Source organism: Martes martes (assembly GCF_963455335.1).
Source record: "Martes martes genome assembly, chromosome: 9".
In the NCBI taxonomy this organism is placed as follows: domain Eukaryota; kingdom Metazoa; phylum Chordata; class Mammalia; order Carnivora; family Mustelidae; genus Martes; species Martes martes.
In genome coordinates, this window is record NC_137896.1 from 41,081,826 (window position 1) to 41,104,445 (window position 22,620).

At 43.4% G+C, this 22,620-nt stretch overlaps 1 protein-coding gene across 2 annotated transcripts in view; it reads left to right on the forward strand.

Annotated features, from left to right (window-relative positions):
- The window catches only part of PCSK2 (proprotein convertase subtilisin/kexin type 2), a gene marked incomplete at its 5' end in the record, with an annotated part of 255,695 nt that overhangs the window by 127,868 nt on the left and 105,207 nt on the right, over positions 1-22,620 (forward strand). For both annotated transcript variants that reach the window (XM_080812770.1, XM_080812771.1), the window contains 3 exons: positions 8,203-8,316; positions 10,289-10,397; positions 17,516-17,553. In XM_080812770.1, coding sequence (XP_080668896.1) covers positions 8,203-8,316; positions 10,289-10,397; positions 17,516-17,553 — 261 coding nt within the window. The remainder of the gene's footprint in view (positions 1-8,202; positions 8,317-10,288; positions 10,398-17,515; positions 17,554-22,620) is intronic.

Genomic DNA, 22,620 nt, shown 5'->3' on the forward strand with positions numbered 1-22,620 from the left:
CGGCCACCAGCAATCTTGTTCTGCGGCTGCTTCACTCCACCTACACCTCACGTGGCCTTCTGCTTGCCTCTGTGCGTGTCTCTTCCCAGTGTGTCTCTTATAAGGACGCTGGACATTGGACGTATGTCATTGGATTGAGAGCCTCCCCCCTCACCAGCAATCCAGAATGGTCTCATCTCAAGATCTTTAATTACAACTGCAAATCCCCTTTTTCCAATTGAAATCCCATTCACTGGTTCCAGGCATTAGGACATGAGCATATAATTTGGGAGCATATATAGTTGGGGAGACATAGATTTTGGAGGGAACATTCAATCTACTGCAATATACAAGAATCATGCTAAATATACTCCTTTAAAAAAAAACTTCCTCTTCCTCTATATATGTGTATGAGTGCATACAAATAAGCATTTTCTGGAAGGACTCACAAGAAGTTATGAAGAATGGTCACCTTGGAGGAGAAAGCTATTTGAGAACAAGGAAGGAAAGAGTAGGATAAATGTTCCCTTCCCATTATATAACTTTCTGGACTAACTTTACTACTTTACTACTACTTTATCTAACTTTACTGGACTACTTTACTACTTTCTGGGCTACATATGTTAACTTCCTTCTTCTTTCTTCCTTTTTTTTTTTTTTTACATCAACAGGGATTCTCAGGAAGTAGGGAAGGAATTATATTTTTCTTGTCTTCTCTCCTATTTCTTTGCTTGAAAATAAGTTTTATTTAATTAAAGAAGCAATTCACCCTGGGGATTCGGATGTCCAGCCCAATGAGAGATGGAGAGGTCCAATCCCACCCTGTCCTTCCCCAGAGACAGAACCAAGATGGAGGGCAGGACAGGCACCAGGAGAGCTGGAGGCGAAGGGGTAGTAGACATCTCCTTGTCTCCTCACCTGGGGCTGACATCTTCAGAGGATGGCTGCAAGGTTTCATATCTGCAGATCTTGCTACCAAGTGAGGTTCTCAAAACCTGGATCCCTCTCATCATAGTTCTGAGAGGTAAAAATAGGCTTTTGACAGAGAAAGAAAATTGGTTCCAAGACAGTGTCAACCTTGAGGCAGGTTGGAATCCCCTGGAGAATCTGACATGGCCCAAGTGTGGCTTGCGTGTGGGGGTTGCTAAACTTCTTCAGGTAACTCAATGGGCACTCCAGGTAGAAGACAGCTGACCTCAGGACCGGGAAGGGAATGGATGTCTATGGACATGTCCTGTGTGACAGGAACTGTGTTTCACAGCCGTTCCACAGCAGGTGACCTCACTCGTTCTTCAAATCAACCCTCAGAAGGAGGTATGCCCAACTATCATATGATCTCCCTGATATGAGGAAGTGGAGATGCAACGTGGGGGGCTTGGGGGGTAGGAAAAGAATAAATGAAACAAGATGGGATGGGGAGGAAGACAAACCATAAGAGACTCTTAATCTCACAAAACAAACTGAGGGTTGCTGGGGGGAGGGGGTCGGGAGAGGGTGATTGGGTTATGGACATTGGGGAGTATATGTGCTATGGTGAGTGCTGTGAAGTGTGTAAACCTGGCGAATCACAGACCTGTACCCCTGGGGCCAATAATACATTATATGTTTATTAAAAATTTTTAAAAATTTAAAAAAAAAAGAAGGAGGTATGCCCATTCTGTGGTAAGGAAATATATGATAAATATATAATATATGATAAGTAAGGAAAAAATATGATAAAGATATCAAAAATAGCACTATTATGCTCAAAGATGCAGAGTTAGCAGGGACAAATGCCTGCTCCAACCCACATCTGTGGCAACCACAATCCAGAGCTCCTGACTTCCCACCCAGAGATCTTCCTGCAAAACCTCACAGCTCCCATGGAGGAGTCTCCCCCAATCCCCTTATTAGGGGTTCCAGTCCTGGGGTGGAGCAAACTCAGAGAAGTTCCACTTTGTTAACTGCTCAAAAGTTTGCCATCGGCAAATCTGGAAAAGCAAGAATGATCACATACCATCTGTTTGAAAATGCATGGGTTTTGATGCCTCTTACAACCGCTCTCAGAAAATGACAAGAGTGACAAAAATTGTATTGCCTTAGGCTGGTGCATCAAAATATGCCAGATAGGTATTGGCTATTTAGAGGAAACTCCTGGAGATAATAGCAGAGCACTCTTTCAAGAAATGTTGATCACCAACACGCTTGATGGCACAGAGGATGATATGGTATAGGAAAACACAGACGTGGAATATTCTGAGTTAGACTCCAAATGTGCAACAGGTTTTTTTTTTAAGATTTTTTAATTTATCTGTCTCTGTTAAATATCTCTGAATATCTCTGTCAAATATGACAGTGAGAGAGAGCACACAAGCAGAGCGGCAGGCAGAGGGAGCAAGAGAAGCAGACTCACCTCTGAACAGGGAGCCCAATGAAGGGAAGGGCTCCATCCCAGGACCCTGGGATCATGACCTGACCATACATTTAACCAAATAAGCCACACAGGTGCCCCTAAATGTGCAACAGTTTAGAAACATCCTAACCGGGCACCTGGGCAGTGGGTTAAGCCTTTTCCTTCGCTCAGGTCATGTTCTCAGGGTCCTGGGATTGAGCCCTACACCAGGCCCTCTGCTCAGCAGGGAGCCTGCTTCCCCCTCTCTCTCTCTGCCTCCCTCTCTGTCAAATAAATAAATTAAATCTTAAAAAAAAAGAAAGAAACATCCTAACCAATTTATTTCCCAACATTTTCCCTCTTTTTTGTTTGTTTGTCTTTGCAAACATTACATAGGGTTCATGAAATCTTCGTCCAAATGGAACTATAAGAGCACTTCATGTACAAAATAAAGTTTACAAATGAGAAGGAAGCACTATGACAGAGTTTAATTCTCAGGAGCTGTAATAATTTCCTAGGGCTGAATTAGTTTAATTCTCAGTGGTTGTATTAGTTTCCATAACAAAATACCAAAATCTGGGAGGCCCAACACTACAAAAATTAATTCTCTCACAGCTCTAGAGGCCCGAAGTCTGAAGTCATGGTGTTGGCATGCCATAACTCCCTCTGAAATCTCTAGGAGTGGATCTCTCCTTGCCTCTTCCAGCTTCTGGGAGACCCACGAGTTCCTTGGCTTGTAGTAGAGTAACTCCAACCTCTGCCTCCTCCCTCTTCACATGGCTTCACTCTCTGTGTCTGTAGGTCTTCCTATGGCATTCTCCTTCTGTGTCTGTCTTTCCTCATGAGAACACCAGCCATGTTGTTTTAGGGCTCCATCTTCCTCCAGCACCACTTCACCTTAACTAATTACATCAGCAACAACTCTTTTCCCAAATAGGATCACATTTTGAGGTATCAGAGGTTAGGCCTTCTTTCATGGGGATGTAATTAAACTCATGAAAGTGGTAAAGAAAATAATTCTTGGTGGTACATAAAATAATGGTGTTGGGGCACTTGGGTGACTCAGTGGGTTAAAGCCTCCACCTCCGGCTCAGGTCATGATCCCCAGGTCCTGGGATCAGGCCCCGCATCAGGCTCTCTGCTCGGCGGTGAGCCTGCTACCTCCTCTCTCTCTGCCTCCCTCTCTGTCTACTTGTGATCTCGCTCTCTGTCAAATAAATCAATAAAATCTTTTAAAAAGAGAGAAAATAATGGTGTAACCTAATCTACAACATCATAGGCATAGAACTTCAGTATTTTCGCCAACATGTCAGTTCTGTGTTTTGTTTCTTTTCTTGTGCTCACTCCAAGCTAACTTCTTTCGCCCTTTGGAGGCAGGTTTCCCATAGTGCTCCTCTTTCTCCCCACCCCTCTCCTGCCCCACACAGTCAATGCTAATTAGCAGCTGTTTAATTATCAGCCCAGCAGGAAGTGATCCAGGCCCTGATCCTCGGAGAGTTACATTCACGGTTAAGCTGTCCCAGATACTGGAAGGTTGACTGTGTTCTGTGCCTTAGGGAGGGGCAATGTGGCTTAGTGGAAAGTACATAGCATTTAGAATTGGTCAGCGTGTGTGACTCTGCCATGTTTTCAACCCCTGAACAATGGCCAATTAACGTCCTTTCCTCAGCTGTAACCATACCCTCTCCACAGTCTTGTTGAGGAGATTCTATGTAGTGAAATTACCTTGTTAGCAAAACTTGTAAAATAGAATGCAAATGTGCAGGGATAGTATCTGCCTCCTTCTAGAATGGTCTGTAACTGGTATATTGTAGATGCATGAAAACATTTGTTGACTGAAAATTCTTTTTTTTTTTTACTGAAAATTCTTAATTGAAGAGAAAGACTACAAGAGGAAAGGGAGTGGGAGGAGTTTCTTTAAGTAAAATTTGTTCTATGCGCATGTGTCAAACTAAGACTTAAAAGTTGAACAAGAATTGCAGAATATCCATCTGTTTGTTTCAAAGATAATTCCCAGTAACAAACACTCCTGCTTTCTTATGTTTTCCATTTATATAAATGTTCAGGTCAATAGACCAATTTGGGTGAGCAGTCTAAAATGAAATACCTAAGCTAACTTGTATTATTATTCAAGAAGGCAAGAAGCTATGGTTCAGTTACATGGCACTGGTGCCATATCAAAGTGGTAATGAAAGGTATCATGTGTGAAAGGTTACAATTCAGAGCAGGAAGAAGAGAGAATAAAAGTGACCTTTTAGTTATAATATGAGGAAGGATTTTGAACTAGGAAATACTTCTCTGATATTAACAGCTTTATCACACATAGGATTATTACACTAAAGTCTTCTCCAGAGGTCTTTAAAAATAGTTTATAATCTCATCTTTCTGCTAATGGTAATTTCATTTATAATAGAAAACAATCCAAATGACCAGTAAGAGGGGAATCATTGGGTAAATTATGGTACATTATTCTATGGGATATTCAGGTAGCTATTAAAAATTAAGTTATGAGAGCCATGGAGCAGCATATTAAAATTCCTAAGGTAGGATACTTAGTGAAGAAAGAATACATAATTTTATCTATAGTTCAATTACTTTTATGTAAAAATTAGGTTTAAATGCAAATTAGCATTGAAAAAGAACCCAGGAAGATTAAAGCAATTTATGATATTCCATGGTATCATTGTGAGGGGGAAAAAAAGCTATTCTCCGGTTATTTGTGTGTAACCAGTAAAAATATATGTTTAAAAGATGTTCTCTCTCTTGGAATTATAACTGTGATCTTCTTTAAGGACATGAAGATAAACTAAAAGGCTCAGAAAAGCTCGCAGTCTTAGGATTTTTAATTTTTAGTGACACTAGATGACAAGATTACAGACACCTACATCATGCTTCAGCACTTCTGGGTTGCAAGGAGGGGTGATGTCGAGAGAGAGCACAGCATTCCAAAGCATCGCTGGTCTCCATTAAAACCTAATTTATGGAATTAAAAATTAATTTTATGGAAATGGATTTAAAGTCTTTTCATTAGACTGCACTCAGGCTAATTGAGTTTGGAGTGCTATTGTCACAGTCATTCCTGCCCTGTTATCTAAAAAGATGACACCTGATGTGAGTCGTCTTGTTCTTCTGCTGCTGAGAAGAAGCTCCAGAGGGGAGTTTTCAACCATCCACAGGGCAGCTGCTCCTGCTTAGCAAAGACCCTAGTGAAAGAACGGTGCTTCTTTAGCAAAGTCAGTCATGATAACAAATCCAGTATGATGGGAATCCCTCAATGGAAGCCAATCAAGGCTTACCACCAATGAGTAGTGCAGATAAAGGTCTTGCTCAGGACCACTACAGAAAGAGGCGATGGCTGAATTCAGGCTCTTTCCCAAGTGAAAGTGACACTCCGCTGCGCTTCCTTGAATACTTGCTTCTCAAGTAAAAGAAAAGTTTTAAGGGGGGGTGTGTGTGGCTCTTTACATACGGGTGCGTATATGTGTCTAGATAGATCTATCTGTCTGTTCTGTGGCAGCTGTGAGAACACGCAGCGTACATCTCTGACTTCCGGGAGAATAATTGACCAAGGACCCCAGCTGCTGCACTCTGAAATCTGTCACTGTGTTGGCAAGAGGCCATGCTTCCCAGGCAGCTCTAGCCAGTGACTGAGCACAGCAGGGGCACTGAGGCAGGCTCGTCCCTGGGAGACACAGGGTTCTTCTGACAGCCGACTTTGAAGCCCCAACAGACCTGCCAAACCTTCCTTATGCTATAGAGCCGTTGAGGAAACTTTTGCCCCACCTTTTTCACTTTCTCTTTTATGGGGTCAAGCTTACATAGCAGTTTCCTTCATTTTCTCTCCTAATAAAAGCCTTGCACATTTAATCTCATCTTGGCATCTGTTTCTCAGAAGATATATGTGCGTGTGTGTGTGTCTATACAGAAGATATGTGTGTATATATACATGTGTGTATATATATACATATTATATACCATATACATATAAGTATATGAATATTTGAATCATAATTTATCTCCATCTGATGGACACTAGTTGTGTCTAGATTTTTGCCATTATAAGACTCTCCATCCACCGCAATGCTCTCAAACATTTGCTATGTGCCACAGTCTATATCTGTTGTTGGGATACCTCCAAAACAGAGAAAATGCCACATGAACCACTTCTTTTCTACACATACAGAGTTTTTGCTAGAATTATAGTTTTTCTGGCAAATGAGTCCCTGTTCTGCCTGTGTCAGTGTGTAGAGCAAAGTAAGGAACCACTCTCCCACAACATTCCTGCCCATTACAGGACAGCAAGGAAGGGGAGGTCTCCAGACACATTTGTGGTCTCTTCATTCTTCCCTCCCTGCCATTACGGTTGACTTGGATCCTCTTGACTTCCTAGCTCCCGTATCAAAGTTCTCAAGTGCAAGTAACACAAACAGATTCTGAATTACTTAAGCAAAAGGGATTTTCCTGGAATGGAGCTCACAATCAGTGGGAGGCTGAAGGATTGGTCTTGGGGAAGCTCCAGGGCCAGGTTGTGGAACTGTCCCCAAGGACCTTTTATAGGGCAAGTCTGGTGATTGAACCTCTGAGATAAATAACCTTCAAGGTTTCCTTCTGCTCTCACATCCCTTTCCCAGGGTTCAAATCCATACCCACCTGGGCACGTCTGAGGCAAAGAGAGCCTGCAGTTTCTTTGTAGATAGGTGTCTCAAATTTCATTCCCAACACAGAACCTAGTGGACACCAGGTGATCTTCCAAGTGCACTAGGAATACTTGAGAAAAGAAGAAATGATGTTGGGCAGCAAAGTTTTGTTTAAAAAAAATCAGGGGCACCTGGGTGGCTCAGTCCTTTAAGCGTCCAACTCTCGATTTTGCTTCAGGTCATGTTCTCAGTGTTGCGAGATCAAGCCTCGAGTCGAGCTCTGCACTGGGTATGGAGCCTGCTTAAGATTCTCTCTCCCTCCCCTCTACCCCTACTGCCCCAACACTTGCTCACACATGCGCTCGCTCTCTCTTAAAAAAATAAAAAATCAGTATGTAGCACACACCCTTTTCTACATTTGCATGGCCCCTGAGTCTGTAGATGTTCAGAGATGAGCCACAGCCCCTGGATGATAAATTCGTGATGCCCAAGTGAAGAGAATTTCATGAATGGGACAAAGTCTAACTGTTGCCAGGAGCCTGCTTGAATAATTCAGTTCCTAAGTTTCATTTCATCCAAGGGCTTGGGGTTCCAATTTCGGAAACAAAAATTGAAGTACTGTCATTGCCAGGACAGCCCTTTCTTTTCAAAGATCCCTCACTTACCTTCTAGAGCTTTGCTATGAACTGGCTGGCTCTCCAGGCAGGTGTTCTTTTGGTTTGGGTTTGCGTTCGCATTTGTGTTTGGTTTGATTTGACTTGATTTCAGTTTTGGCTGGTTCCCAAATGTGATAGCACAATCCTCTCAACAAATGTAAAGGCTGGAAAGCCCTCCAGAAAAATGATCCCTGCAGTTTTAACTCTCTCTCCCTCCCTGAATCCACATCAACCTTCTTTACTTAATAGAGGTGTTATTTTGTTTTCTTTTCCTTAACAACCCCTACCCCCTTATCTTCCATGAGAGTACTTTTCTCTATCAAATACTCATTTTAAGGAAACTCACTTTGAGCCATCACCAAAGCCAGTTTATTCAGCACAGTCAGAAGCAAATGTTTTCAGAAAATAATCATGGAGTATAGAGTGTACATGAGATGAATCTGGCTTCCACAGAGGAAAAAACACCTGTGTGCAAATGGAATTTGAATTCATGGAAATGAATTCCAGAAGAAGTTGTTGGGGTGGATATTCAGGTAATATGCCAATATTGTCATTCCAGGTAAAGATGGCCTTGCAGCAAGAAGGATTTGACAGAAAGAAACGGGGGTATAGAGACATCAACGAGATCGATATCAACATGAATGATCCTCTTTTTACAAAGCAGTGGTATCTGGTAAGCATGCCATATTATTCCTAACATTTCTCATCTTGAGACTTCAGATTTAAAAAAATGCATTTCTATTTCCTCGTTATTCTGTGGGATGTCAGCCAGCATCTGACTCCATGAACCTCTCTGTCCCCTCTGATATGTATTGATTTTCTATCAGCACCCATGCATCATGTTCTCTAATCTGCCTCCTTCTGGAAATGCTAAATAGCCATGAACTCTTAGGGTCAAACCAACTACCAAATGCTGATCAGTTTGCCCCGGACTTCGAAAAATCACACCAGTGCATGAGGGAAGACTTGAAAAATCATGTAGAAGTTGAGTCAAGGGTCTGAGGGGAGTAATCTAGGGATCTCAACAGGCAGAATGACTGCAGGACATAATGAAACCACAGGGATAAGGAAAAGACTCAGGCAACTTCACAAAGGACAAGCAAGAGAGCTCAAAGACCAAAGCAAGAAAAGTAGCATCCATTAGCACTTCTTAAAATAATGGCAGGAAATCACATCCATGGGGCTTTCCAGGTGGAGGAGTCACACCTCAGAAGCCCCGTCTATCCAGTGAAGTGAATATTATTATCTGACTCACCAGCAGTCCCTCATGATCCATTTGGACAGGTTGGGTTATATTTAAAAGAGACCCAAATCCTCTAAACAAACCTAACTGCAGGGCATCTTGAGGGAAAAGGAGTGATTAATTTAAAACTGTGAGTGATGTTTTACCTTATTTAATATTAAAAGGTGATGAGCAAGAGAGAAGACTAAGTTATAGCCCTGTGGACTGAGACATGTATAGGAATGCATCATAGCTTCTACCTTGGGTCTTCCGAGTGTGACTATGCCCTTTGCTTTTGGGTATGGAATCCTACAAATCTGATCCAGGCAACTGAAAAGAGCACATGTGTGTTAATCAGGTTAGATTACATTTCTTGCGATCACAGCCACCCCCCAAGTCACCCCGGCTTAACAAATCAAAGCTTTTGCTCACTCATGCTGTACGTCCAACACTTCCTAGTCCCTCAGGGACCCAGGCTCCATGCCAGCTCCATCCCGAACCCTGCTTTCATGAGCACCTCAACAAGGGGAAGGGGTAGGTCACACACTGATACCTAAGGCTTCGGCCTGGATGTGACATATGGCACATGAGCATACATCCTATTGACCCAAACCAGTGATGTGGGCATTCTACTAACTTCCTAGGTGATGGAAAAGTGTAACCTGAACGCATGTGTGGAAGGAGAAGAGCAGTCATTTTTACCAAGCGCACTAATGACATTCACAGCAGTGTTTTAACAACACTGTAGTAACAGCCAACAGGTCACTGTGGGCTTCTGCCAGTACAAGCCCTGACTTCATTGCTTTTAAAACTGATCTTTGGGAAAATCTGCACAGGACAAAGAAGAATGAAAAGAGGGTGATGGACATAGTCATATACAATTTCTTTGTTTCCCTTTTTTTAATTTTTTTAGGGAAAAGACTTTTTTTTTGCATTAGAATGAGCACTAAAAGTAAGCCAGTTATCTTTGATTTGGTGCATCAAATATTTTTACGCGAGATTTGGTGTGGTGGCACTGAAATTACAAACATAAGTAGGACATGCTCCCTCTTGCAAAGCTTACTGTTATTGAGGGAGGAAATCACATTCAAATAAGGATGATCCAAGACAGTATGTGCTAAATTCAAAACTTGAGGTATAAACTCTACAAGAATGAGCATTTAATTCAGAACTGGAGAGGGTCTCTTGCAATGGCAGCTCAAAGGAGTTTGAAGACAGCAATTCCGTCAGAGAAACATCAATTTTGTGTATCAAAAAATAGAGAGAGAAGTCTGGAAGAGGTGGATGGGGAAACATTCAGGAGTACTGTTTCACAGAAGACATGGCCTTTGACCAGGCCCTGGCATAGCAGGTGCAAACATTTAGATAGGTGCTTTATTGCACCAGACTAATCAGATTCTCTGCTTTGAAATTCCTGAACCAGATCAATACCGGACAAGCTGATGGCACTCCTGGCCTTGATTTGAATGTGGCAGAAGCCTGGGAGCTGGGATACACAGGGAAAGGTGTTACCATTGGAATTATGGATGATGGTGAGTATTTCAAAGCCTTCACATCATTTGGAAGCAAGTGTGTCTTTGCATGCCTTTGGAATACCAAAGATTCATTGCTTAGAGATGCGAATCAAAGACAGAAGAGACACCTGCTGGACCTGACCACCCATCTATACTGTGGCAAAATCCTCGCCTTCCTCCAGATCAGCAGTCTTCAAACTTGAGGATGCCTTTAATAAATATTTCTTGAATTAATAAATTAAAAATTCAAAAAAAAATGAACAAAGGAAGACTGGCCATCACTGAACTATTATTTCTTTTTTTTTAATATTTTATGTATTTGACAGAGAGAAATCACAACTAGGCAGAGAGGCAGGCAGAGAGAGAGGAGGAAGCAGGCTCCCCGCGGAGCAGAGAGCCCGACGCGGGGCTCGATCCCAGGACCCCGAGATCATGACCCGAGCCGAAGGCAGAGGCTTTAACCCACTGAGCCGCCCAGACACCCCTGAACTATCATTTCTTATTGGGCCACTGTTTGTACCTTACCCTAGAGCATCTTCTAAACCTGTTCGAACTTACCATGTACTCCAGATCCACACTGTCCAATGTGGCTATTGGCTATTGTGTCAATCCACTGGCCGTATGTGGCTATTGACACTGAGGTTTTAATGAATTAAAGCTAAATAAAATTAAAAATTCAATTCCTCAGTCACACTAGCTTCATTTCAAGTTCTCAATAACCCCAAGGGGCAAGTAGCTGCTGAAACTGAATTCAACTTCACTTCGATCATCACAGAAAGCTCTATTAGACAGTATGGCTCTATGCCTATGAAGTAGCTTTTTGATAGCAGGATTGGAGTTTGAAGAAATTTTGACTTTCAGGATGAACCCTGGTAAAGCAGACCTTGATAACCTTTTATTACATATGCATATATGTATAACACGTTATTCAATCCTGTATGCCTGCTAGACAAAGATTTAGTAGAGCTTTATTTTCTATAGTTTGTGATACAAGACACAATGTGTAGGATGGGTAGAATGGGTAGGATAAACTGGTGTTTTTCTAACTACACACGTCCTTGGCTCTGCCAAGATTCTGAAGAATCTCTGCCCTGTGGTCATCTCCCTGGGCAGGTCCCTTGCCCTTCATCAGCGATGTGGCTCCTTCAGGAAAGGCTCCGCTGACCAGTACTGATGCAATTATACCTAAAGCCTATGTGTGAGAGATGAAACAATGGAGCTTTTCCCTTCTGAAGATCCTCAAAGAACCCTAAGCTGTCCAAAGCAAGCCTTTGAAGCTGAATTGATGGTGAAACAAAGGGAGCCAACATGCTTAAAATTGGTGCTGTCTTTTGTGTGGGCTCATTAAATATCCACATAAAAACAATGCCTCCACATTTTCTGATGTGGGAGATGTTTGAAGTGGATGTAAAAGCTTTCTCTGGTGGCCGAGGGCTTTCACAGGAAGAAAGGAGCTCTGCAGGAGAAAGAGTGTGTGTACGAGTGGGTCTTGGGAGCTTACAGTTCTTCCTTCCTTCCTAATGCTTTGGATTGGAAACCAATGTAACTGAGACCAGCTCACCCAGGAGAAATATGTGTCTGTGTTCGGGATAAATCTGCCTAGGATATATTGTAATTATGCAACATCTGAGGGATTAGAGGAACACCCTAAAAGTGGCCGCAGACAGACATATTGCTTTTATGAAACCCAACAGCCCGTGATGCCTATTTCTGGATTCTTTAACTATAGCCCCCTGACAGATTGTGAAGCAACCCTTCCAAAAAGACAAAAGGGAAGGATGAGCCCTGACTGTGACCCACCTTTCCTGATGTGAGAAGCCAAGCCCTTCAGAAAGTCTCAGCAGAGTTTCTTATTTGATATTATTTCTTCTGATTTAGTGGTCTTTGGGCATCCTCCCAAAAACCAAACTCTCTACCCCCCCAATTTAAACTCCCAATTCCACAACTGCTTTGGTCATCTACTGCTGCAGAATAGACTACCCCAAAATTGAGTGGCTTAACACAACCACCATTTTCTTATCTCTCATAGTTCTGTGGGTTGACCAGGCTCAGCTGGAAGTCCTGCTACTGGTTTCTCTGGGGTCTCTCATGCCATAGGGGTCAGAATACAGCTGGAACTACTGTCAACTGGAGGCTTAACTGAGATGCTAAAATGGCCTGGCCTCCCTCCCTCTCCATGTAGTCCCAGGACATCCCTTCTCCACGTGGTCTCCCCAGCAAGGTAGTTGGATTTCTTACTTGGGGTTTGGGGGTCACAGAAACAGTCATTCTAAGGGACAAGAGTCAATCTATAGATAGCTCCATTTTAGTAGCCATTCACACTTTCTGGTTGCACAACTCAGAACTAGACCAACATCCTCTTGGATCCAATGACTCCATACCTACTCAATAAATATCTGCTGCTTTCATGTAGGTGCAACTTAATGTCATTTCTACACACTACACATCAGAAGGAGAGTACTTCCATGGTTCTCTGTTGCCCACAGGGGCAGAAAGCATTTCTTAAGTGTTTGTTCTGATGTTCGAGGCATGGAGATGCCAGCAAGGACCCCACTTAATGATAACAATTCACCGCTTTCATCGCAGAGTTGTTTGGTGTTGGGAACTTGAACTAGAAAACAAGATATGGCCAACAAAATGGGGAGATGGATAGGAGCCACCCAGCCCAGGCACGATTCTGGACAGGTGCAGGTTATCAAGGTTGTAGATGGTCAGTGAAGGCAAGAGTCAAGGATGTTAGCCAATATCAGATGGTGCCAAGGAGGTAAGACTGAAGACCAGGGAAGCAGGGTCAGGGAGAGCTTCAAGCTGACGCAACAATAAAAACCTAACATTTCTTGGGACGCCTGGGTGGCTGTCAGTTAAGCATCTGCCTTTGGCTCAGTTCATGATCCCAGGGTCCTGGGAATCGAGTCCCACATTGGGCTCCCTGCTCAGCCGGGAGCCTGCTTCGCCCTTTGCCTGCTTCTCCCTCTGCTTATGCTCTCTCTCTTTCACACAAATAAATAAATAAAATCTTTAAAAAAAAAAACTAATTAACATTTCTTGAGTACTCACTATATACTAGGCACCGCCTAACAATTTGGAAAGAGTCACAGTTATCCTCTAAGATTAGTGCTCACATGTTGCAGATGAAGAAACCAAGGTTAGGGAGGCAAGAAACTACGCAAACCGATCTTACCCCACCATCTTCAGTGCTTGAAGCCCACCCCTTGGCTCTGCCTCCCTGGTGAGTCTTTGTGAACCGGATCTCATCCTTGTCAATGGAGGTTCAAACTCAAGGACCAGGCAGTCAGCCACACTCTCCCAAGAGAGTTAGAAGTCTGCATCACATAGAAAAGCAAAGTTTTCTCCCTTAACTTGGGCTTTGCTGGTCTCAGAAGGACTAGTAGGGTATCTGTTCCAGTTATTATTCCTGTATAACAGATGACTTCAACTCTTAGCAGCTTATAATAACTATTATTTTGCTCATAACTTTATGGCCCGGGAACTCAGGAAGACAGTCTGGGCACTTCTCATTTGAGGTTTCTCATGCAGTCAAGGGCAGAATGCTGGCTGGATTGCAGTCATCTGAAGGTTCAGTTGGGGTGTGCATTCATGGCTCATCCCCATGGTAGACCACTGACGTTGGCTGCCACAGCTCAGCTGAGCCTTTCATACCAAGGGCCACACAGGAGCTTCTTCCTTGGCTATTGACTTCCCCTCCTCCCTCTCTGAGTGGACAAGTGTCCAAAGGGAACAAATGGAAGATGCCTGGACTTTTCTGACCTAGCCTTGAACGTCATGCAACATTTTATTGATAGAGGCGGTCATAGACCAGTCAGATTGAAGAGGGGGAGAACAGCCCTAACGATGTGTGGCTTTGTTATACATCTCAACTGAATTACTAACATTGTAACTAGGAACAGGTCCATGGAGCTCCTTGCTAATTCTCTGAGGTCTCCAGAACCATCAGAGCTTCCTGAGCATTTGAAGCATTGTGGATTAGACTTTCTGAAAAGACTCAAACTGATGATGGGATACTAATGTACACTATAACCAAGTAATTATCATTTGCATTCCACATTGTGTTATGATTGGCTGGTGATGAGTTGGTCCCCACTGTAGACTGGGAGCTATAGATACCTGAAAGCTCAGATTCTGTGTCTGAATAGTCTGTTTTTCCAGGACCTGCATCGTGCCTGGTGTTCACTGCTGAAAATAACCCAATGAGTGCAAAATAAAATTGAATACATTCATAATACAAGAATTTTAAAAAAAAATAAACTGATTGAGAAAATGTATTTAGTACACTCCACCTCAAAAGATAATCAAATAGACAAAAATATTAAAATACTATTTCATTACCAGTCCATTATTTTCATGCTTTAGTTCACTATATTTTTTTAATCATGTCTGTCATTCCCCCATGGTTCTATCAGTAATCTCTTCTTTCTCAGACCAAAGTCTGTGTCTGTCCCAACTTAACACTCAGACTTCCCCTTAACCTAATTAAAGATCCTTAATTTTAATTGAGCTAAATTTATCTTGTTTTAATTTTAATTTCCTTCAAGTCTCAAATTATCTTTGCCTTGATAGTTTCCCTTCACAGAGAAGAGACTACTATTTCTCAGAAAATTTCTCTCCCAGACAACTTACACTATCAGAACATGGGGTCATCTTTTAAAAACTGTTCCCCTGCATGGACTAGGAGCTTACTCTGTCCACTCCATGCATCAACCTGGTATTGCCATAGCTCCAGGAATGTTTACCCTCTAGGGGGAAATACCCAAGTGTCTGAAGTCAGCTTGATTTATTGTGGGGGCATGGATATCACCTGAGATTGTGGGTGCTGGATGCTCCTGCCTTAGAGTGTCTGAGCAGGTGACTTGTACCTGGCTTTCCCTAGGCTTAAGTGTGTATATACATGCACCACAGTCTTCTTACACACTACAAACATGAATAGAAGGTTGACCACACAGAGGTCCCTTGCTGGCTCAGTCAGTACAGCCTGTGACTCTTGGTCTCAGGGTTGTGAGTTCAAGCCCCACGTTGGGTGTAGAGATTACTAAAAATATAAATAAACTTGAGAAGTATAATTATGTCAAAAAAAATTGATTCCCCACTAGGAAAAAAACATATTCTCTGTGTGCCCACTGCAGGTGTGTTTTTAATTTATCTATAGGTTACAAATGTTTTGCCCCACATTGACTTCACAAAACGTAACCAGTTTCAACAAATACATACAACAATTTAATTTCAACACAACATGCTAAGACCCAGTAGATTTTTGAAAATATTTATGTTCTTCTGCATTATCCACATGACTCTAATGATTTGGTAGATGACACTGACCAATGGTGACAGCAATAAATACAACACATCAAGTGTTTACTACAAGCTAAACACACTTAATGAACTGGCCCACATCTTGAACACTGTTCTGCAAGGTAAATAATATCCCCATTTCAAAGATAAGGAAACTGAGCCTTGGGGAAATTGTGTCACTTGGCAGAAGCCTCACAATTATTACAGTGTCTGAGTGTAAAACAGAACCAGATCTGCTGGTCTCCGTAGCCTGTGCTCATCCCCAACCCATCTCACAGCTGAAACAGACCATTTCTGAATTAGGGTCCAAGACAAGGGCCAGCAAACTTTAAAAATACTAGTCCTCGAATCTTCTGACCCCTGTCTTTCTGCAGTCCTTGGTAGGGGGTGCAGGAGAGCAGGAAATGGAGGATGGTGGATGTGAAGTGACAGGCTATCCTCTCCCGAAAGCAGTCATGAGTGACAGCAGTAATTTGACATGCTTTGCATGCCAAAATACCAGCAGCAAAATGTAACATATGTTCTGCAGAACAATGACTCCCAGTCCAGAAATTTCTTGTGTAACCAAAAAAACAAAGGAGGATTTTTTTTTTTTTTTTTTGGAAAGCAACATCCCAATACCAGTTCTTTTTGTGGGGCAAAGCTCTATCTGCGACCAGGCCTTAGGGTGCTCGCATGGAAGGTGCCACCAATCATAGGAACTGAATGATACCTCTAGCTTTTAAACACAGAAAATCCAACAGAGCTAGTAAATGCCACCGAGCTATGTGCACTTCACCGTTCATGCCGCTTGATGGAGAAGAAACCAAGCTCAGAGAGGCCAAGCACCTCACCTGAAATCATGCAGCCAGCTGGCAGCAGGATTGGAATTCACACTTCGGAGAAGAAACCAAGCTCAGAGAGGCCAAGCACCTCACCTGAAATCATGCAGCCAGCTGGCAGCAGGATTGGAATTCACACTTTGGGGTTTTGACTCCAAAATCTATGCTCGTGACTGTGACACCCAGAGATGCAGGTTTTGTGACGAGCTGGGTGCTCAGAGGTTATACAGCTCTGCACCCCTGGCTGAGAGCTTTCAACATGGCCTTGAAGTTCCATGACGCTTTCTGAGGCCTCACGGGTAAGGGAATGCAGTGGTGTTCCTAACTCTACCATTGCAAACACTCTTGGGCAGCAAGACGGGCCACATCCAGGAGAAAGCACATGGCTCCTGTACTGGAGCTCAAGGGAAGCTCAAGGTCACAGGCTTCCTAGAAAGCTATATTCTGCAGGGACAAGATCAACTCTCACCCAGGACACTTCACTGGACACCACTTGCTCTCTGTGAAAGTGCCTTTTCCACCCAGCTGTGTTTTTCTGATTATCCCATGCCAGAGAATATTCCCCTAGTCCATTGCTGTCTGGACCCTGTTAAATAATAATCGTCTTTCCTCCCCAGGGCCAGTTTCATCTCAGAAGAAATGCCAGTTGATGCTTTGAAAAATGTCAGGATTTCCACAAATCTTAGATCACTGCTCTGACGAGCCATCCATCTTGCAGACACTAAGCCCCTCAGTACGGACATGCATGTCAGAAAGTCTTATCCTGGGGCCGCAGATCTAATTGGCTTCACTCTTCTGACGCTGTCTGGTGGCAGCTCTCTCCCCACTCTGGAGGTGCGGCCCACCCTCACTCGGGAATGGAAACACAAGGAGGGGCCTGAAGCACGTGTGCTCAGCCCACGCCATTCTCCTGGCGCCAGCCCCTTAAGGAGGGTGTCTTCTTGAGCAACTTCCCTGAGGACGCAATGGTGGGTATTAACCTTCCATCCTGTGGTGTTCTTTTCACAGGGATTGATTATCTGCACCCGGACCTGGCCTCGAACTACGTAAGTACAAGCGGACCTGGGTGGCTGCGCGCGCACACAGAAACACATGCACGCATAACCACACACGCGCGCTCCAACCGCCCCTCTTGCTGGAGCTGCAGCTCAGGCCAGAAGCAAAAGGACAAGGCCTGGAGCCTGGTAGCCTGGAATGGTGGTGGCTTTGTAAGAAGACAATCAGGAGACTTGTGGTCTGAAAGAGCAAGCCCAGAAAATAGGGAGAGGTGGCAAGCTTTAATACCCACTCTAGCTGAGGACATTGAATTGACAGGTGGAAATGCCCCATTTGGGTTCTTGCTGGAGAAAACCAATGGCAAAAAGCCAAAAAGAGGAGCAACTCGCATCACAACCGTAGCTTTACCAAAGCAAGAACGTCACCTTTTTTTTGATTGTGTTTGTGCTTATGAGCACCCCGCACTGACTTTCCCCTGCAACGCTGAGTCCAACCTATGGTATCCTTTGACAAATAAGACCTATTCACAGAGAATCATGATACACGCCATTGAGCTAGGTCCATGCGCTCTAACTTTTTACCCAGCAAATCACACGCTGATTTTCCTGGTGGAACCTGCAAACCCTTTCAACATGAGAAATTGCTTTATGTTCACCCCCAGGGAGTACGCTAGCCAAGCACTGCTGGGTCCGTACTAAGCTATACTTCTCCCGTAACCTCCAGGTCGAAGTATTTTTTTTTTTTTTAATATTACTTTAGTTAGCTGAAGAGTCTCATCTTAAGGAAAGCTTTCGGTTCAACATTCTGGGTCATTCGTCCTGGAAACTATGCACATGCACGTTGCAAAGAGCGAACAGATTTTCTGTTTATTGCATTAAGAATTAGGGGGTGGGGGAAAGCACCCATCTGCTGAGCTCCTATTAACTTCATGGGTCTTATAAATCTAGAGGAGTATCTGTTGGACTAAGCATCTTCTTAATAAGGATAATAATTAATAATAATAAATTTAAATGAATCATTGGCACAGTCCAGCCAATACACCCCCTCAGAAGGAAATGACAGAAGTTAAACCAAAGCTTTATTCTCAGAGATGAGAATCGGCCTTTATAGAGAAGACAAGAAACTCCCCGGGAGTTCTACGTTCTGCCAAAGCACCCATCTGCAGGTCTGAGGAAGCAGACCCCTCCCTTGTCTCTGGGACCTTCTTCCCCCACTGCTCACACAGTGGAGCTGTCCACCTGGCCGTTCCTTCTGTTTCCTTGAAGGTTCTGCCCCATGCAGGGCCTCGACCACCTCGTCCAATGACCTCCCTCTCTCTGCCTCCCCAGAAGAGGAGATTGAGAAATGCATGTGTTGCATTTGCTGCAAGGCTCTGATACCCAGACGCTTTCCTTAGGGAGAAATGGCAAAGGGATGGTATCCTGCTGGGCCAGCAGGTTCGTCCCCATCAAGCTGCTCCCTGCACAGGGGCACCTATATTCTTTTCCAGGCTGCTCAGGGAGCCCCACCGTCTCCAGGACCCCATTGCCTCACAGAGCAGCCAAAGAAGGTGTTATTCGCTTTCACAAACCAGTGTTAACCGCATCTTACAACTTGTAGGACTTTAAGTTTAGGGCGGCCATCAGACGGGCTGGAAGCTGACAGTTCATGGCCTCCCTCCAGGTAGTGCAGCCCCCATGCAGGTCACTCCCATGTCCGGTGAAGGTGATAATCACTACACTATGGAAACATCCTGAAGTCACTATACAGAGAATGACCTGCACATCCTTCCCTTCTCCCCACCCAGCCCACGTGCTTCTGTGACAGGCTGTCCCCCAATGCCTGTTATCAGATTAAAAAGAGATAGTAATTCAAGTGGAGAAAATAATCCTCTGAGGCTCTGATGAACTACAGGTGCAACACTAATCAAGAGGGTGGTTCATCTGCCAAAAACCCTGAACAATGCTAGGGCTTCTATGAGTGCTGTGTCCGTCCGTCCGTTCGTTCTTTCTTTCTTTCTTTTTCTTTCTCTCTCTCTCTCTCTTTTTTTTTTTTTTTGGTTTCATTCTAAAAAATTTAAAAAATAAATAACATGTTCTCAGTAGAAAATTCGGGAAAACACAAAATATATTCAAAACCTGCCATAACACCATTCTTAATATTTTAGCATATTTTGGACTTCTATGTGAATTTTTTTAATAAAATTGGGCTCTGTTGTATATACAGCTTCCCCCTTCTACTTGATTTGTCATAAACATTTTTTATATTACTAAATATTCTTCAAAACATGTAGGGGCTATGTAGTCTTGTCTCATGTTGTAACTTATTTGGACATTCTAATCCCCAATTGTTAGACAACTAGGTTGCTTCCAATGCGTGTCTCATTCAAAGATGGAGAATGACAGATGGTGACAAGGATGGTAGAGGGACTCCAAACCATAACCTGCTAAGGAGAGCTGAAAAACCTCGGGGGAGTAAAGATAACTAAGAGACACATTAAATACATTTTCAAATAGTTCAAATTCTCCATGAGAAATGAGACATTCAACTTGTTCAGGACTTTCCCCCAAGAAAATCCCCGCCCATGGGAGACAGCTGCGGGAAGAAGAGTGTAGTTCAGTTAAAGGAAGAACTGTCCAATGATTGAGGCTAATAAATAAAAGGAGCTAGCTCTCCCAAGAAAGAATGAGTTCTCCATATCTGAAAATGGTCAAGGGGAGGGTTGATGACCATTTGGTGGGAATGTGGAGGTGATGACACCGTGTCCTCTAAATTCAAACTAGATGTCACCTAAGAATTGAATGCGAAATGTGAGTTCCATACAAAACAACCTCCATCCAGAGGAAGATCTGAGTCTTCGACATTTATCAAACATTTGGACCCTTACCAAAAAATTACCCATAATTACACATGGCTGTGAAGTGTTTCTGGGTCATTGGTACAGGTGAGAAAACAACATCCAAATACCTCCTTCTCAATTTCTCAGTGGAGAACCTGAACCTCAATGGATTGGTTCCAGTCAGTGTCTCTCTCACCCTGTGTGGAGTGGACAGTGACAACTTTGAAGTTACTAACCAAATTTATCTTCTTTATTTTTAATTAAAAATTTTACACTATAATTAACAGAACGAGGATGGCAAGTGGAGTAGAGCCGCCCAGGAGAGCAATGAAATCAGTGGACGGTGATAAGCTCAAAAATTGTTTGAGCAAAGGATTAACAGGCGGCGTCACACCTTGTTAGGTGACTTAATGGCCTGGATGTGATGAGCCTCCCTAGTGCCCTTCTGGTGACATGTGCTTTGGGTTTCTCCAGAAACAAACCTTGAAACCAGGGTCAGAGTGCAAATAGTTTATTTGGGAGGTGATTCTCGGAACCAAGGATAGAATGGGGAATGAGACACAGAAGGCAAGGCAGCCAGTAAACAGTGCATTATCAAAGTTACCATGGGGAGCGGCTCGAATTCAATCCTTCTGGGGATTCAGGAGATGGTGTAGAACATGCGTGCCAGAGTTTCCCCGCTGGGATGAGCTCCCCGCAGAGGTTGGGGTATTTATACATCAACTCCTTTTAGTCGTTGGTTGGATATATGTGGATATACCGTCTACGGTCTCAGAGAAAGCCCTTGGCAAAGAGATGGTTGTACAGGCAGTTGGATGGAGTTCCCCAGGGTATGGGTGACAAAGGCATATAGGCCTGGTACCTGCAACAGTCACCATGGGAGGATGACTGTTAATTTATTATAGGTTACAGTAAATAGAAATGTACTGTGTTGTGAAAATTCCTTCTCACTACTGATTGTTTTCAGTGAGAAGTGAAAACTCTAACAGAGGTTTTTGGACAGCTGTAACAAAAATTTCTTGATAAACTTGACAAAACGTTTTCCAAAGCAAAATTAATTTCAAAGGATCTTAATTCCATGTATTAAAAAAGAAGAGGGGCACCCACATGGCTCAGTCAGTTGAGCGTCTGACTCTTGATTTTTGCTCAGGTCATGATTTCAGGGTTGTGAGATTGAGCCCCGAGTCAGGCTCTGCACTGGGTATGGAGCCTGCTCAAGATTCTTTCTCTCTCCCTCTCCTGCTTCTCCCACCCTTGCTTATGAAATTCCTCTCTCTAAAAAGAGAGAGAGAGGAATCTGAGTATGCTGGCACTCCAGTGTTCTTTCCATTTAAACTGAGAATTGAAATCCTTTGAAAGCAGCAAATCAATATATAAATGTAAGTCATTAGTGTTCATTTAATTCAACAAATCTACATTGAATCTGTTGATTGTTAGGAGCAAAGGATAATAATACCACTTTTATCATTACTCTGTTATTCTGTGATTGAATTTAATCAGAGGGATCTTGTCCCACTGGTCAAATCTCACTATTCCAAATGATTAAAATCCTCTTTTCCCCAACCCTTCAGGAATAACATGAAATGAATATTGGCCAAGAAACACTTTTAGACCAAGTCAAAATCATAGTTCCTCTACCCCATTCTCTCTGTGCAAACTGCCTGGGTGTATGCTCTAACTCCACTGAACCCCTGTGTGTTGAGCCCACTATGTGCAAGCCTCAGAGGGAGAGGGAAAGCAGTGATGTTCTGGGTGTTCTCCAGAGGAGCATGAGTCAGTGAGGACACAGGCATGGGATGCATCTAACAGGGGAGGGGCAGGCAGGCAGGGCTTGTTTATCACTTTCCCGTGTGGCCCCCGAGCAGTGACGACCACAGGCCAGTGCTCACAGTACTGGTCCAAGCTTCAAAGTCTCTAAAACAGAGGAGGACTCCTTTAAGAGCACATGATATGTGACAGAGGAGGCGGCTTTCAGTGGACAGGCAAGGGGGAGTGGAGCTGAGGGTCTCCTGTTTTGCTCCAAGCCTTCTCTGCTGGATCTACAGAGGTGAAGAAATGCCTAGAGGTTCTGTAAAATCCAGAGAGAGTCTTCTCCCAGTGAGTTGGGTTTTTCTCAGTGGTAGACCTGAGACAAAGATTTAAAGGCAAGTCGTTGATTTGAGAGAAGATTCCAGGCCAGCATGCAAAGGTAGGGTTTCTAACAACATGACAACAGTGGAAACTGAGTCAAACCTGAGTATGACCCCTGGCTCCCTAAGTCATAGTTCTGCAATCTTAGACTATGAAACCATTAAACTCC